Source organism: Phragmites australis, chromosome 3 (genome assembly GCF_958298935.1).
Source record: "Phragmites australis chromosome 3, lpPhrAust1.1, whole genome shotgun sequence".
In the NCBI taxonomy this organism is placed as follows: domain Eukaryota; kingdom Viridiplantae; phylum Streptophyta; class Magnoliopsida; order Poales; family Poaceae; genus Phragmites; species Phragmites australis.
This window is the reverse complement of record NC_084923.1, coordinates 8,896,335-8,915,183: the sequence shown is the minus strand read 5'-3', so window position 1 is coordinate 8,915,183 and position 18,849 is coordinate 8,896,335. Positions and strand designations below refer to the sequence as shown.

At 42.7% G+C, this 18,849-nt stretch overlaps 3 protein-coding genes and 1 non-coding gene across 4 annotated transcripts; 2 read left to right on the top strand and 2 right to left on the bottom strand.

Moving 5' to 3' along the window:
* Positions 1–1,588: 1,588 nt before the first annotated feature.
* Positions 1,589–3,990, bottom strand: LOC133911971 (uncharacterized protein At1g01500-like). The gene is made up of 3 exons (XM_062354484.1): positions 3,454–3,990; positions 2,193–2,930; positions 1,589–2,033 (listed from the first exon to the last, which is right to left on the bottom strand). The coding sequence occupies exons 2-3, from the start codon at positions 2,832–2,834 to the stop codon at positions 1,797–1,799; spliced, it is 879 nt and encodes a 292-aa protein (XP_062210468.1). The 5' UTR covers positions 2,835–2,930; positions 3,454–3,990; the 3' UTR covers positions 1,589–1,796.
* An 891-nt stretch (positions 3,991–4,881) lies between these two features.
* Positions 4,882–4,954, bottom strand: TRNAR-CCU (transfer RNA arginine (anticodon CCU)). The gene has a single exon. It is a non-coding gene; the product is annotated as a tRNA-Arg (tRNA).
* Positions 4,955–5,019: 65 nt separating this feature from the next.
* Positions 5,020–8,342, top strand: LOC133911969 (AP-3 complex subunit sigma). Its single transcript, XM_062354483.1, has 7 exons — positions 5,020–5,169; positions 5,348–5,390; positions 5,477–5,538; positions 5,837–5,933; positions 6,407–6,477; positions 7,775–7,866; positions 7,956–8,342. Exons 1-7 carry the CDS (start codon positions 5,101–5,103, stop codon positions 8,020–8,022), a joined length of 501 nt encoding a protein of 166 aa, XP_062210467.1. The 5' UTR covers positions 5,020–5,100; the 3' UTR covers positions 8,023–8,342.
* Positions 8,343–9,850: 1,508 nt separating this feature from the next.
* On the top strand, positions 9,851–12,777 carry LOC133911968 (uncharacterized). The gene is made up of 3 exons (XM_062354482.1): positions 9,851–10,042; positions 11,917–12,032; positions 12,153–12,777. The coding sequence occupies exons 1-3, from the start codon at positions 9,926–9,928 to the stop codon at positions 12,565–12,567; spliced, it is 648 nt and encodes a 215-aa protein (XP_062210466.1). The 5' UTR covers positions 9,851–9,925; the 3' UTR covers positions 12,568–12,777.
* Positions 12,778–18,849: the final 6,072 nt, after the last annotated feature.

The window sequence follows — 18,849 nt, the reverse complement described above, 5'->3', positions numbered from 1 at the left end:
TCTACACAAATAATTATTTAAGTAAAATAATAAAAGTGATTTCACTAATTTTGGGGTGTTATGGATTAGTTATGAATTAATCTATCTGCAACACATTTACTCAATCCTGCATGTTACAATAACTATTTCAAGATTTCATGTATTTGTATTTTTAGAAGATAGAGGATCATGTAAGAAGACTAAAAAATTGATTTTATGATTTTTGATTAGTAAATAATTAACTATGCATTTAGCTTGAATTAATAAATGAGTTGCACGTTTTTTCCTTTTTTTTTCAAACTTCCTCTCTATGAAATATGATGCAAAAGATACAAAAGATCTTAGAATTGTCTCTAGTTTTTTTAGAATTTTTATGATTTTTTTAATAAAATAAATTTTTGAGGTGTTTTTGCAACAAAGCTGAACTTTTGAGGGGTTTTTTCAACAAAAATAACTTTAAGGGGAAAGTCAAAATCCAAGTGACTTTTGAGGGTTTTGTATTTTTTTTATTTTTTAAGATATCATCCGTTGAATAGGTGATACCTTTATTTTTTTTTTAAATTATCTCCCATTAAAAGGGTGACATCTTGGTGTCGTCTATCCAACGAGCGACGCTAATTTAGATGTGCAATATTTTTAAATGATCTTATATTTTTGCTAATATTAGAATATAAAAATATAAAAATAAAGAAAATTCCTTTTGTAATATCTAACCTGAAGTCTCAACAGAGCACAAGTCCTTTGAAAGTTCGACCTATTCGGCCCAAACCGTTTCACCCAATCAAAGCGTGGTCTAGGGATCTGGGCGGCCTAGACAGGTCCATTGAGGCCCAGTTCAACTGTTTTTTTTTTATTCCGGCCCTGCAAATCCTAGATCCTAGATTTTTTTCATTTATATATTTTTAAGTAAAAATTACAAATATATGCATATATTTTGAAAAATTATAGATCTAAACACCTGTCACCCGTTGGAATTTATTGCTCTTCCAATAGTTAACAAATTTAAAAATAAAAAAATACGTTCCAATGCTCTCAAAATATAAAACACTATAGAAATAGTCATGAAAAAAGTTTGAAAAAAAATGTGGTGTAGAGGATGTTATAATATTGCTGTACAAAAATTTTCAGATAAAACTATGATCTATACGATGAGAAGAAAAAAAACAAATTTTAGGGATTGTCTTTTTTATTTCTCATTGCACAAGTTATTGTTTGAGCTGATTTTTTTAAGACCAAGATGATAGCATCATCTACACCATAAAATTTTTCATAACTATTTCGATAATATTTTAAATTTGAGATTATTGAAATGCAATATTTTTTATTTTTAAACAAAGGGCGATAGATACCAGGAATCTACTTATACATATATTTATAATTTTTTAATTTAAAAATAAAAAATGGCAAAATCCTGTGGATTTTTGACTCGTTCGGTGAGTTCCAAAACTCTTTTGGCTGCAAAGTAAACAAACGCCTCAGTCCGAAATTAAGCAGCGCTCACATTTGGTACACAATCAAACGGTATGGTTCTCGAAGAATCCCCAGTGCGCCAGCTCGTAGCCGTCGGAATTCAGCAATGGATCTGTAAATTCAGCTCGATGCAGAGAGAGATACGATCAACGCATTTGTAAATTGCAACTCAGGAACAGAACTGCAGTGGGAGGGTGACGCTTCTCGCAACAGGCACGAGGAATCTAGGATGTATACAATAAACACATTCATCACAGTGAATAACGATCGACCATCCGCAGCTACAGGTTTGCACCGAGGCGAAATGATGTTAGGGTCTTGCTGCGCTAGAACGTTAAGAGCAGGGTTCAGAGCAGGTTTGAGATGAGCCGCCGCTTCAGAGTCCTTGAGGTGGACTGGTACGAACGGACCAGGAGGCCGGCGCCGATGCCGACGCCGAGGCAGATGCCCAGGCTGATGCCGACGCCGACCCTCACGCCGGCGGTGAACCATGACAGCTCGATGTACTCTTCACCTTCAGGCCCTGAGGATCTCATGTCGGCGGCGGCATCCGGGTCAGGCTTGTAGCACCTGTACTCCGTTTTCTGCACGCAGGACGCAGCACTTTAGTCACAGTGGCCGCTGAAAGGACTTCCCGAGTCGAATGACGGACGAACAGAATTGAACGCGCCGTGACTGGAATGCAAATTGTGCAAGAAAGAATTGTCGAGCAAAGGTTGGGAGTTATCTGATCTGATACGTACCTCTGGACCATGATGCTTCAGAGCCATTTCGTTCATGTCCTCCGCCAGTTCGCCGCACTCCGGAATCGGGTCCATGAACGCCTTCACCTGGCGCCTCCTCCTGAACCGCAGCTGCATGGCCTTGGTGAACACGATCGGCGTGCCCCGGAACACGCCCGCGGCGTACACCTCGACCGTCGGTGGCGGCTTCGTCCCCCTGCCGGTCCTCAGAAACCCCGAACCGCGCTGCGTCGCGACCTGGCACTTCATCACCCAGCTCTTCTTGCCTTTGCTCTCCGTCTCGCACATCTCCAGGATCCCGACGAGGAGCCTCTCGTCCTTGTTCTGGACCTCGAACCGCACGCTGCCAGCTATCCTCACGGTCGCCGTGTTGACGAATGTGGCCTCCTCCGAGCTCGCGTCGACGCGGTCTCGGCGGAGGGAGCAGGTTACTTGGCCATTGCTGATGCTTGGCTGCTGATCGCCGCCGCTCACTTCCAGGACTGTGTCAGCGGTGAGTGGGATGTGAGTGAGGGTGAGACTGTCCAGCATGGACTCGTCGACCTCGCACCTGCTCAGCCTCAGGTAGAAGACTCGAAGGGTGAGCCAAGAAAACGGCTCCGGCATCGCCATGGCAGCTTCCGGTTCGGAGATGTCACCCATGTTTCAGAAGATTTTGGATCGAAATTGCTCACGTCAGAGGATTGGATTGGATGGGAGATTGAACAATCAGGAATTAGGCGTCGCAAAGTGTTCCATCTGCAGCAATACAGTGTGGTTGTAACTGTTAGATTGGCAGGATTACAGGCACTAGTGATCAGTGAAGAACTGTAACATGGTAAATTAACAAATATGCATTGAGTAGAAGTTCTTGATACTTCTCAAATTCTCATGCACAAACAACTCTATTTCTACATAAGGGAATAACTGATGAACATATATTAATTTGCAGGGAACCATTAAAACGTTAGGGGGCTTAATTTGCAGGTGAAGCCTCTAGCAAATTTTTGGAATCAAGAAATCCATCAAGTTACTCTTCGGTTTTTTGAACTATGGATTTATTCCTCCACCTTCTAACATGTAACTTGAAAGAACATGAAGAACAAAATCAAACCTGCACACAAGAACGCTTCAATAGGAACAAAGAACAAGAACTGAATTTCCATTGTAACTGAACTATAAGACCATAGCCATAACTAAATGAATTCAGCCTTTGTACTCTCCAAGAATACTACAGGAGAACTCAGAAGAGTCGAGAGGAACTGAATCATGAGTTCCTCACCAGATTGAGCGCCGAGGTTGGAGGATGCCTCCCTCCTCCAGTCCCTCTCTCGTTCAGTTCTTCAGTGTAATGGTAAGATACAGGCCTGGCAAAGAAGTCCTCGTTTATATCCTAGAACTTTTTTCGGTGGAGTTGAGGCCCCGTAAATCCCTCAACTCATACCTCACACAATGCACACCAGAGTCGAAAACCACCGCTTCATGCATGACAACATAATTCTCTCTAGCAACCTAGGAAAACATATATAAGTGCCCATGAGAGAGAGAGAGAGATCGCTTCCGTTCCACCTTTCCGCACCTCACAGTAATGCTGCGAATAAATTCTCTAATGTAACTGATTATCGCATTTTATTCTGGGTTCAATTCTTATTAACGTTGCATATTTACAGGTGTATCATGGAAAATGAAGGGTCCAGTTTCTGGCAGATAACATGGTATAAGGATGAACATGAAACAATATCCATTTTGTATTGTGCCTTTCCTTTTTCATGTGATTCAAAATTGCTGCTGATGTGCCGATATCATTATTTTTAGAACCTCAAAAGAATGTCGTCAATAGTCACCCATGCCAAAGAAAAAAACAGAGAGATGAACTTAGGTGGTCGGAAGCAAAACTATGCACTGCGGATTAATTTTTTGGGAATTGTAGAGGAAAATGATATATCTAATTATGGAATTTTCTTTCACTGGTACGTGGGACCAACTGAGCAGAGGACGAAAAATAATCGAATTTTTTACAAATCCCCTGCTGCTGAAAAGGGGTGAACCAAAAAAATTGTAAAACGAATTTGAAATCCCCTGCTGCTGATAATCTCGCTAGTCTCCATCAACCATCTCCCACCACATATAATTTGAAGCAGGCTACGCTTTCAAATTTCCAGCACCTGTGGACTAGAATGTTCTACAAGTCAAAATCAAACTAGATTAAGAATCTGCTAGGAAATAGGAAGAATATATTTATAATAACACATGCAAGCCTTATTTTTTTCTCCCAACAATCAGAGCTAGTATTACACCTTCGACAAAACTACGCAGATATCTTTATAAGAAGTGCTTTAAGATAGACTGGCAAATAAGAAAAGCTGCGTGCAAAAAAAAGTCCTTTCTTCAGATTATGTGTTTTGTTCGAGATACATAACCACCCCTTTTCACGAATTTAGTAGAATTCTTACCACATATGTAGCTTCTTTTCTTTGCGCGCCTATCTGGGTGGCTACTTGTAGGTGTAGGAGGAAAAGAACAACGCATTTGTGGAATCAAAAGGGATCAAAATCCATTGAGAAATAAGGACAATATTTGTATGCACACGGTATTGCTATCCTTAAGAAGAAAACTAGAAGTGAAAATAAAAGAACTTTTATCAAGGAAAATAAGACTAAAAAATTGCTACTAAACATTTAATATACTAAAAATAAAAATAGACCGCAGCCGCGCCAGGTAGGGGTCGAACCTACGGCCTTCTGCTTAGGAAACAGACGCTCTATCCACTGAGCTACAGGCGCCCCACTGATTAAGCCTGCACATAAATTCAAATTATTATTAAATTTCTGTCACTTATGATCCCCATTTATTCGTCGGCTTCCCTTTTTTTGCCAACTTCTAGCTCCCGGGATCTGATCGTTACCTTGCAGCCTCCTCCTCGTCGGCCATGATCCAGGCGGTGATGGTGATCAGCACCCAGGGCAAGCCCCGCCTCCTCAAGTTCTACAACTTCCAGGTTCCAAACCTTCTCCTCTCTTATCCCCCTCTTCACCCACTCACCAAGTGCTCGGTCAATTTCCCCATCCAGATCAAGCACTGCTTCATCCATGGATCTTACATGCTCGACGAGCTACTCTAGTGAAGCAAATCTTTCCTTCCCTTAATTCATTTGCTCCTCCGTTTCATGGTTGCAGCCACCCGAGAAGCATCAGGACCTCGTCCGCGGTGTCTTCCAATGTAATGTATTGGAACGGTTCACTTCTCAAAAAAAATTCACCTTTTACAAGGGTTCTGCCCTTGAGCTGTGGAGTTTCTTGTTGCAGTGCTATCAGCGAGGCCGGACAGCGTGAGCAATTTTGTTGAGGCCGATGCAATCTTTGGTCCGGTAATGAGCACCCTGCCCTGGTAGTAAATCTTGTGCAAAAGAGAGAAATTGTTTGCAAAACCTGCTATGTTAGCCGTCTGTATGCAATGTAAGCTATGCTAGCTGCTACTGAGTAGCAAATGTCGTGCAAAATCAAGTTGAGATTGTCTTGCTAGGTTTAGGACATCTGTTCTATCTGGGTTAAAAACTTAAAATTATGTTGGCATAAAAGCTGAATAATCTAAGTAACGATCTGCTCATACATACAGTAAGTTAATGAGGGTCGGAAAGAGTTGATTTTCTTCTTCGCACTATGCAGGGAACGAAAATGGTCTACAAGCATTTGGCCACACTATACTTTGTTTTTGTCTTCGATAGCTCCGAGAATGAACTTGCCATGCTTGATCTCGTACAAGGTAACCTAATGGCTTATTGATGCTATTGTTTTTCTTTCAGTTACTAGAATCGATAGACGCATGTGTTATGCCTAAATAAAAGAGGAAAGTATTAACATTTGCATGAGAACGGATATATTCGGTGTTTTATCATGCTATTCACTTGTTTGATTTGTCTTAATACAGAATCATCAGCTGTCTACTATGCTTCTTTCAGCATTCAAACACCCTCGCTTGAAATTTTCTATTCTGTATTTGCAATGCAGTCTTTCTGCTGCTAAGTACCTGTGAATTTTGATGTAACTACACTTGCACGTTATCAACATGCTTCCCCGTCCATCAATTTTGCCATCTGCCTAGCTTCTGAACTTTTCATCTTGTACTTCACTATCACAGAAAACTCCTTCTATCTTCCTTTTGTCTAAAAAGACTCCTTTTTATCAACTCTGATTGTACGATGTTTTTAATATGTATAAACTTTATCTGGTGCACAGTTTTTGTTGAAACATTGGACAGATGCTTCAAGAATGTTTGTGAGCTTGACATTGTATTTAACTTCAACAAGGTGCCATGATTCTCTTGATTTGATCATTTATATTTCCACTTACCATTGGTTCTTCATTTGCACATTGCATGTCATAGCATTGCCCAGCAAAAAGGTGGAAAACAGAAATTTGTCGATATTACATGAAACTTTGGCATGGCAACTGAGTTATCTCTAGAATTAGTCTTTTGATGCACAGATCATCTGCAGTGCAAACACAAAAGCCTCAAACAAATGCTTGATTCCAAGAATATCTATATGTTTTAGGGCTATATCAAAAAAATAAAATTAGAACACGGAAGGAAAGGCGTCCCCCTCGGTATTTCATTAAGTTCAGTGTGATCCTCGGACCCGGGTGGGCTGGGTGGCTTCTTAGCTCCCCAACCACTAGCCCCGAGAGAGGACCACGTTTCATAGCTATATCATTACCCACTATCCGTCAAGTTGTCATATTTGTAGATGCAGAGGCATTTTCTGACATCGAGTATGTGTTCAGTCAGTCTAGTGACCACGGAACTTTGGCAATACCTAAACACCTTAAATCTGTCAGAGTGCTTACAATCTCAACCAAGGTCTGCAATCATAGTTGAAGCACTAAGTTTTGTATGGACACTTAAGGAAACGCAAATACGTGTTGAAATGCAAGTTTTCTCTTTGCGCGTAGCAGGTCAGATGGCGACGACTTTAAGAAGAATGGCACTAGATGAAGGAGGGTGCCTGTAGGGGTGAGGCCTTGGCTAGGAAGAGAGATAGATTTGAGATACATAGGGGGGCCATAGTAATCCACTGCTTGCTTGATTCTGAATTGCACCACCTGTCCTTATAGATTAGCCACTGAAGATAGAATCGAATCTATATTAAACATTAACTTCAAAAGGAGGAAATCTGCTGCAGCCCTCCCTAGCTGCCTACCCATTATGGCTGCTGGCTGCTGCCCCCCCCCCCCCCTACTGCTCCGCCTCCATGGGCCTCAGTGGCACAGAACTTGAAGAAAAGCATAGAAAGGACCAGGCTAGTAGAGCATACTTACAGACTTTCATAAGAGGGGCAATATAATTTTGTTAGTATGCATATAGTGGTAATTAGTTTTTTAGACAAAAGGAGGGCTAAGCCGAACTTTGCCCCTTAGCTCCGGACCTGCTGATGCCTATGGTGCTGGTTTTCCCCTATTGTCTGCTTCCACTGTGTAATGATTGAAGACAATCTCCCAGCAATTCATTTCAGCAGTCTTACATTTCATCATGTTCCTTAAATATTGATATGTAATACTACTACTTAAGTCCCATTCTTCTTTGGCTCATTGCAATATCTGATGCAGCTGCACACAATTTTGGATGAAATGATATTGGGGGGACAGGTGATTGAAACAAGTTCGGAGCAGATAATGAAATCTGTGGAAGAGATCTCAAGGTTCTTCCTTCTGACTTTACCCCTCTATATCTTGATTCTTGGGTGCACGATTATGCAATCATAACAGCATTATCCATTATTTGACACAGGCTGGAGAAACAATCAAGCACAGTCAGCCTCATACCAAAGTCGATTTCAGAGCGTTTCATCCGTTAAGTTTTCACTCACTTCCAGGACTGAACATTTTTACAGCATGAGCACAAGACATATGATTGGCCCTCGAGCTTACCTTCAGTCTCGTTTCAGTCCTCTTAAGACCTGAATATTTGTCATTTGACATGATAACTTATTGGCTAACATGCATGTCTCACTGTATCCTGCCCCGAGTTGTAAGTTGTAACCTGAATGTGAATCCGACATGTCCAGACTAATACTGTCTGCTTGCATGCTGATTGTCTGGCTGTGCTAATGTGCTTGCTGAGGTTCAGATATCATGCATCTGTAGCAATATAGAGGGACAGTTTGGTTCTCATTTACCTCATGATCCAGCTGTTTGATCTCAGATCGCTGTGAAATTTTTCGACGAGACGATTGCCCATTCATAGATGTAAATCTGCCTTTTGGCGTAGTTTTAATTTTTTTCCTCTCTGGTATAAAAATAGTTTGAAATTTGATTTGAGTTAAACAATCAGCGTGGTTTCTGCGTGTGGCAGCTTTTCACTATTCATTAGTTGATTCACTCCATATGAAATATAAAATGGGGTCTATTCGCTGCTGTAAGTATAAACATAACACCATTATTTGTGTGCCAATATAAGGGCAGCTCCAATGTTGTGAAAATCTTTCGCCTGTTAGCATTAAGGCAAAATTCGCTTTGTACCACCGAATTTTTCATACATTGTATCGAACAGCTGATATTTCATACATTCCCGAACATCAAAAATGAATTCTGAACATAGATATTTAAATTCCAATTCGCTTAGATTCATTCTCTATCCAGCCATCCTCGCTTGATTTCCACGTTAAACCAATATTTGTGGTTCTTGATGTATTTTGAAATCGGATGTAGAAACATTTCACTACGACTCAGATGCTTCTACAATATTAAAATTTGCACCATATTTGCTATTGAGAATTCAACACACAAGGCTGCTTGAGGGTCAGTTTGTGGTTGGTATGTTGTGTTATGGAAACTATTTGCTACAAGAATCGTTACTAATTTTAGTAAGGTTTTCTGTTATAGATCTATAAAGAGACGAGTGCTTGTGAAAAGTCCGCAATGCCAAACGGAGCATGAATCACCACGTTACACATATCACTTTTGGACATTTCCCACATGGAGCTGAAGTCAAAGGCGCTTATTAGAGAAAAGTTAGCTAATGCAGACTGACATTTCTTCTTATGCAACTCACAGCCGTTGCTGCAAAGTCACAGCCTTTAGGCTACCTCCAGCAGGATCGCGTATCCCTGAGCTGTGATCATTTGCCGATTCAACCGATCCATATCGATCTCCAGCTGCATCCATTTCGCCTGCTATAGGAAAGCAGGAGAGGAAAGAGGAACCACATTTTTCAGAGAAGGGAGTAGGTTGTATTACTGTACATAATATATGATCGTGGGTCTGAGGAGAGATCGAAAGTAATAGAAGATAATAAATAGAATAATTACTGGAGATGAAAGAAATAGGAATACTATAATAATGTTATAGATGATACATTTCTAAATATTTGCTAAAAATTACCTTAATTTAAGCTTCATAAAACCTAACTCAAACTAACATTTACATTTAAGAGTATGTACTAACCGAGAACTGTGATGGTTTTACATGAAGGAATAAATTTTATAGACATGTTCATACAAAAGTCACTCTCTTGTAATGACACGTGTTATTTTATTTCTCTCATCTTTGACTCAGCCATTAAATCACTGGATAGGTCTCACGAGGGTCTTTTCTGTATACGGTGATATAGAATTTCGTGATTTACTAGAGAAAAAATTCCAAAAGAGTCGTATTTTAGAAAAGTGAATAACAATACTAGTAAGCAAATTACTCGTACTCGCCAACTACAGAAATACTAGGGTTCGAGCCGCCTACCCCCTCCCCCTCGGCCCGGCTCCCATGAGCGATCTCGGTGCGCGGCCGCTGCCGACGGCGGCAGAGGTGGTGGGGCGCCTCAAGGACGACGGAGACTTCGACGCCCTCCGCCGAGCCATCGTCCGCAAGGTCAAGGACAACGTAAGCTTCACTTCCCCCAAACGCCCATCCCCCCAGATCCTTAAGGTTTACGCGATTTCGTCGCTCCTAGTCCCCACTCCCGCGAGGTGGAACTTGATGCGTAAAAGCCACTCCTTTTCGTGGAATTTTGCGGCGGATCGCTCGCCGCTGCTACCTGATTTCCTACCGTGTTGATTGTTTGTAAGAGATTGGAATGGGTGACCCGGAGAGTAGGGTTTCTATCCGTTTGGTCATTTATAGACCCTATAAGGTTCATGGTGTTCTTGATGGACTTGAGTGGATTCTGCGTTTGGTAGCTCTCTTTTGTACGGTTGCTGCAGGGCTGTGGTGGTATTGGAATTGTTGGCTAGTGGGATTTGGGTTTTGCAGAAAGCATTCCCTGGGTTCTTGAATTAGGCATAGGTCCTTCAGCATTGTATCTGGTTCCAGTTAACGCAATGTGACATGTGAGTTCTGGTGTTTGTTTAGTCATGAATGGTAAGATCCTAAAATGGTTTGCTTCAATTCTAAGTGCATAGCTGCTACAAAGTATTTCGAAATTATAATTTGCAGACATTGTGGAAGATAACTTGGCACATAAGGAGCCGTTGTTGCTTTTGTGTTTGTTATCCTTCTCTGCATTTGCAAATGAGGAAGTTTCAAGTGTTTCTCTCTTTCCGACACGTGTAGAGGTTCTCTGAAGTTTCAAGGGGACTACGCTATCTTGCTGTTAGTTTTTATAGGAAAATGGTAGGTTCAATTGTGAGGAGCATCTTCACATGTATGTGCATGCTTTTTCCCTAGCTGCGTCACAATACCTCAAGGTCGTGAAAATTTGGCGCGCAAGGAACAAGAATTTATTTTATGCATGGCCACCATATGACCAATGTTTTCCTTTTTGTCATATTAGGATTGTGGAAACGTTTGGCTTACCGCTCCTGGCTCATGTGCAGTGGTTGTGCGACGCAGCATTTATTTAGCACTATAAATGTAGTGGAATATTGAATCATCCACCGCATAGAGTGACTGCTGAATGACATGCCAAAATGGTTCAAATAGATTGGAGCTAGTGATAAGTGATGGAAAATTAGTCTAGCTAGGCTTTTTACTAGTCTGGGTTGATCTCATCAAGCTGCTGCTTCAGCGTGGTTGAGTAGACATAAACACTCAAACCAATAACCCGGATAATCCCATGTGGCATGCCGCCAATAGTACCTTATCTGAAACTGCAACACCAGTGTTAGTGAGCACCAATTGTTCAAGTCATCTGTGTCATAACTCTTGTCTTTTGAGGATACTTGGTATCACCTCTGGTGATGTTGCCTTATTATTGTCCGGTCATCTGTAGACATATAAATGTGAGGGACCCAGTAATCTGTATACTTTTCTTTAGACAAATTAAGTCAGTATGACGTTTTGCTTTGCTATTTTATCAGTCCATTAGCCATGCTGATTGCCAAGTGCTAAATTTCATTTCAAATTGTGTTCCAGTTGACAGTCTTACTTTGTCTGATAGAAATGCCCTCCTTCATAATGACTTTATTTATGCAAGCTGTATTAATAGAAGTTTCCGTGTACTAGAAGCATATGCTATCGTGCTTTTTTTTTAGACAAGAAGGATATGCTATCTGGATTTAACTGATTTCCTGTGATCACACCTTAATTATAGTTCTTCTGTTGCATCACCCATATCCTAGACAATATGAAATCTGTATGAGAATATCTGTTCTGCACCATGCTAGATGAGTAAAATATAGCCTGCTAACATGGTTAGCATCTTGGTCACTTGCTCAGTAGATATGCAGACTGCAACATAAGAACATATCATTGGGTATCAGATATGATATTAATGATGTGTACTTCTATAAGTTGATGGCATGTTATCTTTCTTGCAGGAGGTGCTACGCAACACCATCATCTCAGAGGTAAAGCAGTCTTTGGTACTAAAAGAAGATGGATCCGAGAAGTTAAAACTAAAAGACCTTTCTGATGCAATTTATCAAGATATTGGGTAAGTTGAGCCACTTGCCCACTTCTTTATGAAAGCTTTCAAATATAATCACACAATAATACTCCATAGTAGATATTGATTATTAACTCAACTTATTGGTACACTGCTCTGCCATATCAGGAGCAAAATAATGGGTCAAATCTCGGATGAGGTATGGAATGTCATCCAGTCCAATGAAACTGATATACGGGGAACTGTGGAAGCTGTCTACAATAGGATCGTGAACCCTAAAAAGGACCCTGATCCTTCTTCCAAGAAGCTGAAGAGGAATGGCAAAGAGGAACAAGTTTTGGCAGCAAAAACACCAACTGCTGCTGCAGTTGAGGTGGAAGATGATGATCCGGAGGAACCGCCAGGATTTGGTTTCAGTAATACTCAGCGTAATAATACCACAGCAACGACAGCGCAGCAACAGCAGCAGCCCTCAAATTTGGAAAATCATAATGAAGTTAAGCCAAATGGAGATGAGCCTGTTATTGGCAGCTCAGGGGTTTGTGATGATGAGGATCCTGATGTGCCCCCTGGATTTGGTTAACGCAGTTTGCAAACTTTAATGACAGAGCAGTTGTTTCTTTGTCAGTAATGTACATGAAGAGAGATGTTTTAGCTTACATTTTTAGCTTAAAGTGGTACCGCTGTTCACATGAATCTTGAGTCCTGAAACGGGTCTCATGGTGGTTAGTCGATACTGCCCTTGGCTCTGTATTTGTCAGGAGCAATCTGTGCGTAGTTTCAATTTGCGCTTTGCCTGTGCTTGCTTCCTGAGATTGATGTTGATTGTCTGCTTCCCTTTGATCTAGAGGTGGAGTCGTACAGAGGGGCCATGTCGGCCACAGGGCCTGGTCCGAGATGAAACTAAAACATGGCTCTTATTAAATATAAATATCGAAATATTTATATATCAATTATAAATATAATATTCTGAAAATTATTTTTTTTTCAACGTCGTCTTTATGTGACTATCAACTTGTTTCTTTTTTCTTCTTTTTTCTTCTTGTTAGATACATGTGTTGATATAAAGAACAGGGGTATCCTGTTCTGTGGGTCTACACTAGCAATAGCTTGATGGTAGTAGATATACCAAAAGTTGACTCCGATGTGTACGGCTAGCAGGACTTGCGCGCCAGTTCTCTTATCATAGAAGGAAACCCTATTGATCATGAGGCAAGTATTTATCTAACTAATTTAATCTCATTTAATGTTACCCACTTAAGTGTTTCCCTTTTCTAAGCACCTCCTTGCGACGAGCTAAGTTGCGGCCGACGTAATGATGCAATGGCCCATCCTGTAGCAATTAATGCTATGGGATGGCTCTGTAGGCGGGGACGATATTCTCACAAGTGGGTGTGGCGGCATGTGGGTGATGGGATAGGATGCACAAGACTACCAGGCAGATCGAGCATACTGACTCTCCGTAAATGATGGCCTCGTAGTAGAAGTATTCGACAGGAATGAGACTTCTATAGTTTTGGCATGTACTATTTGTATATACCTCCTACTATATAAAGGACGGAGGAACAAGCTTGTAAAAGAAAAAAAAACTCTTATTGTATCAAGCTGATCCCCATCATATGAAAATACACAGGGCGTATGGCTGTTATCCCACGAGAGGCTTGAACCTGGATAACTCCTTGTGTTCTTGAGTTCATCATTATGCACACACACAATTTCACTCGTAGGAAACGTTGGTCACGCTCCCGTCTACTGGTATACCCTGTAGGCCCGGACACATTGTAAGGGATTAACCCTCAGCAATTGGCGCACCATGTAGGGGGACGCGTTTTCATGTTTCGGTAAATGTCGATAATCTAATTGGGCTACACAGGGCCAAATCCACAACTACCGTTGATTCCCCTTGTAGCGAAATGATCGTATTAGGCTATAATTGTAATTTTGGTGATTAATGATAACATAGTCATTAGGACTAACTGTTTGTCAAGAATATATGTTAGTATGTCTCATGGATGCAATACATGAAGATGGCGGTACAAAGTTTGGACTGAATTGAACAAGTCCCAAAAAAAAATGACTACACCGGATGGTCTAGCGCTGGACAAGTTTATACACATTGGAGCTCTGTGTCCAGATGCAGTTGACCTTAACGGATAGTCTAGTGTTAAGTAAGTTCAACACACTGGACAATGAACAATGCAAAGAGAAAGCAGAAGACCCCCACCGGATGGTCCAGTGCTTAGGAAGTGTGCTCACTGGAGCATTTCTGACAGTGGGTGGGGATTACCTCACCGGATGATCCGGTACTTAAGGAAGCAGTACACACCAGAGCATTTCTAGAAGAAGGCAAAGGAAGATGAACTCACCGGATGATCCGGTGTACTAGTTGTACTCACCAGAGTATTGCACTAGAGCATTTCTTGCAGAGAAGAATTTAAATGTTGAAGATTAAAGATCAACTCACCGGATGGTCCAGTGATATATGTGTGATCACCGGATGATCACACCAGAGTATTCTGTACAGAGAAGAATGAAGTGGCCCGGTTAGCTCAAGATAACTCACCGGATAGTCAGGTGATGGTTTGAAGGTTATCCTGGATAGTCTGTAGTTCACAGAGGCTTTGAGTGGGGTTCCAACGGCTAGTTTCTGAAGATGTACTCATCAGATGATTCGGTGTTAGTACTACTATTCTCACTGGATCATATGGTATTAATAATTTTTCTGAGCCATTGGGTTAACGGCTAGTGCGTGAGTTTGATGCTATAAATACCCCTCCACTTAGTCTTTTGAAGGTGTGGCATGCTGCTGGAGTCCAGAGAAACACATAGACACTTGAGAAGACATCCAAGCCATCAAAGTGCTAAAGTGATCATCCAAGACAATTAAGCACAAGATTATAGAGTGTTTAGTGTTTATAGGCCTAGAGTGAGTTGTAGCTAGGTGCTGCAGCTTGAAGAAGGGATCAAGAAGTGATCCTAGCTGGTACCAAGTGGTACACCAGCGCTTTGGAGTCTTGGTGACTCACCGACAACTTGAGCCAGAGTTGCTCAAGCGTGTTAACCCTCCGACTTGGTGTGGAGCGGCGACAAGGCTATTATACGAGGACGCGGAGACCCTTTCCTTTATGGCTCAAGCTTTAAAGTGATCACGACGACAAGTGAGTGGAAGAAAGGCTAGTAGTGAGATCTTACCTTGGTGGTATGGTGGCTCATCCGGCTTGAAATCTTGTCTTGGTGACTTAGTGGCTCAAAAGCCGTGATCGGGTGCCGACGGGAGCACATCCTTTGTGGAGCTCCAACATGGACTAGGGTGACATTCATGCCATCGATTACCACAGGATAAAAATCTCATGTGCCGAGTTTGCTCTCTCTACCTTATTTATGTTTCTACATTTACATACTTGCAACCTACCTTTGTGCATTTATCTTTCTAGAGTAATTTGCTAGGATTGGCTATAGGTTACAAAACTTTTTTGAGCAGTAGAGTAGATACACTAGATAAATCTAGAGCACATTTAAGTAGATATTGAGATAGCTTTATCTTGTGAAGTTTTTGGAGCTGGTTAGGTTTCTAAGTATTCTAATTTACCCCCCCCCCCTTTAGGATGTCACCGATCCCTACAAATATGACTCAGATGAGCCCGGTGTGCTCCAAGCTTGGCATACCAAAATGGAGTCCAATGACTCAGTGACCCAATGAGAAGTCTGCATGGAAGCTCATGCAATGGGGAACAATGAAGGTTCTCGTCCCTTGGGCACCAGCGATAACCCCCAGGCGAACCATTCTCCGTACATCAAACGTCCTGGTCGCTACCCCATTGTGGTCAAACCCATGATACAGAACATCCGACTAGGTCGCGTACTGGTCGATAGAGGGAGCTCCATCAACCTCCTCTTCGTCGATGTGTTGGACGCCCTGCAGATTCCGAGTAGTGCTTTGAGGTTGTCTCCTCCTTTCTTCGGAATTACCCCATCTCCTCAGCTAAACCATTGGAGCAAATTGAGCTACATGTCACCTTTGGCTCTCCGAATAACTTCAGGACCGAAAGGGTCCTGTTTGATGTGGCGGACTTTGGGACCACTTATAACGCGATCCTACGGTGACCCACGATGGTCCAGTTCATGGTCGTTGCCCACTACACATATCAGGCAATCAAGATCCCTGGTCCGATGGGACCAGCACTGTAATTGGTAACACAAAGACGGCCTTACACTACGACAAGAGGAGCCTTGACATGGTCGAGCTAACTCCCGGATCATAGCCTGAGGACGCCGGGCCTAGTGGTTGCCCAATGAAGTTCCATGTCATTGCCAGCCCAGACGATCGACTCATGGCAATTTTCCTAAATGATGTTGATCCATCCAGTATGGTCCAGATAGGGGTCAACTTAATCTCAAATAGGAACTTGCGCTCATCACTTTCCTCTAGGTGAATGCAGACGTCTTTTCATGGAGTCCGTCTAATATGCCCGGAGTTCCTAAGGACATGATCGAGCATAAGTTGTTTGTACGAACAGACGTGCGTCTAGTAAAGCAGAAGGTGTGTCATGCGGAGGCAATGCTCCCCTCCAAAATCGCCCTTTAGTCTCCTCAAGTGACTAACTACTCGGACGATGACTAGGTGGTACAACGAGAGGACAACATAAACTTGATCGAAGAGTTCCACGATCATGCTCTAATTCTAGCAACCCAATATCAGCAAACCCCCAGACGCTACCACAGACATAGGGTGCAGGAACAGACATTGGTTGTAGGCGACCTCGTCCTTAGACAAGTCCAGAATAAGGCAGGCTGAAATAAGCTTTCTCCCAAGTGGGAGGGACCCTACAAGATGGTCGATGTAACCAGACCTGGTGTGGTCAAGTTAGCCATGGATGACGATCGTGAATTGCACAACTCTTGGAACATAGCCCAGCTGCGCAAGTTCTATGTCTAGGGCTGCTTGAAGACATGCCAATTTTCCTATTTTGTAGGATCTTTCGGACGAGCGTGGAACATAGCTTGTAAGTTTTTCCAATTCGAAAGAATCAGACTCTCTATTTTGTAGGATTTTTCAGAGAGGAACAATCTCCCACCGACTTGTAAGTTTTTTCATTTCTGAGATTGATCACATGGTCGGTAGCTTTTTTGCCAATTACGCGGTCAGAGGTTTTATAGTAGTTTAGATTGTGTAGTCCTTTGTTCCTAATTTTTCCTATTTTTCTGTGTTGCTAGTTACTTTGCCTGATTGCTCTTGTGGTCAGTACCAAACGGTTTTAGTGGGGATTTAAGTTGCCACTTGCACAATTTCAAGGATATGAGCGGTTGGGGAGTAACAACCGCGAGGCCACAAGCCTTAACTCGAGTCGAGCGTTGGTTGCCATTGAAGGGCTTGTCGCGCCAAGGGCTATCCGATGTGCCACCGACCTAACAAATGAGCTGCACGGAATGTTTTGGTCCCCCTAAATGTAACATGCACTCAGAACCTACTCACCACAGGGACACATGGAAAGTTTACATAAAAGCATGTCCCGTCTTTAAAAATTAACAATGCTTGAGGGTTGTTTCTAACGGTTTTTACTCAGTATCCCTAGGATCTGAAGATGCCCTTCTCTGGGTCAAACCAAACGGACCAAAGAAAAGACTGAGCCACAAAATAAAATGACCCTGTAAGGTCGTGAAGCTCCTCCATGGTCTTCCGGATGCCGACGAATCATTCGGAGATCGTCAAATCAAGTTCTAGGTCGGGGAAGTGCTCAATGACACAAGAAAAGGCAAGGCAGGCACCATAGAGTGTGGTCGCAAACACTTGGTCGCTGGTGTTCCCACGCAGCCTTTGCTCGAGCCCACCCACCTCCTTAGAGGTCGCCAAGAACCAGTCAACATGACCAGTTATGGTGTCTCCAGGAGTGGGGCGGATCTGAATGCCAGCGTCTCGAAGTAGTGAGTCAAATGGGGTGTCTAACTGAGATGATCGTAGAAATGTGCCCACCGCTAGTCGTCCTCCCTCGTCACTCACTCCAAGTCTCTCTTCACCGTCAGCAGCTCCTCCGGATAAGCTGATCACAGAAATAGGTCGCAAACCACGATTGAGTTAGCTGATCGAGACTCACTTGACGAGCTGGGGACTACACATGGCTTAACGGGGGTAGGGCCAATGCACCTCGAAGATCACTTTGCAGGATCTCTCGCTCGATCGCAAACCTAAGCTCACACTCGGTCACCGCTTTCAGACTACGCTAGTCATCGACGCTATCAACAGGCGTGGTCGGGGGCTCAAAGCAAGCAGGAGGGGCGGTCAATTCTTAGGCTCTATAAACATAGCAGTGACATAAGCTCATCAGAGAAATCAAAAGCTTCATTCATACATAATGCAAGCCTAAATTACAGTTCGAGGTTTACTCTTCTTCAATGGCCTCCTCGACGGTCTCCACCTGGAAGATAGACCCTACAAAATCCGTCGACTCTTGGCACTCTACCTCCAGCCTCTCCATGGCTACGGGACCAGTGGTCATGACCCCTTCTCGGACGATCTCGAGGTTGAAGTTAGGGTCACAATAGCGGTAGCACTTAAGAACGTATGTTGCTATGACTTTTGTCGCCATCATCACGTCCTCCAAGGTACTCACCGCCAGGATGTCCAGGAGCTAGGCAAACCTCTCTGTCAGGACATGAATGGCGTATGCCCAACCTTGAGCAGTCCTCTCGTCCTTCGGGTCGGGGGCGTCCAGTCTGACGCACCTCAGGGGATGCGGAATCGCCTTAAAGGCTTCTTCAAGAATATTACGGGTCTTTCGCTTACCCTCCTTGAGCTGAGAATGTTCAATAATGAGCACGAAATTTTCCTGATGAAGCTTGGCATTTTCTCGCTAAAGTAAGCGCCTTG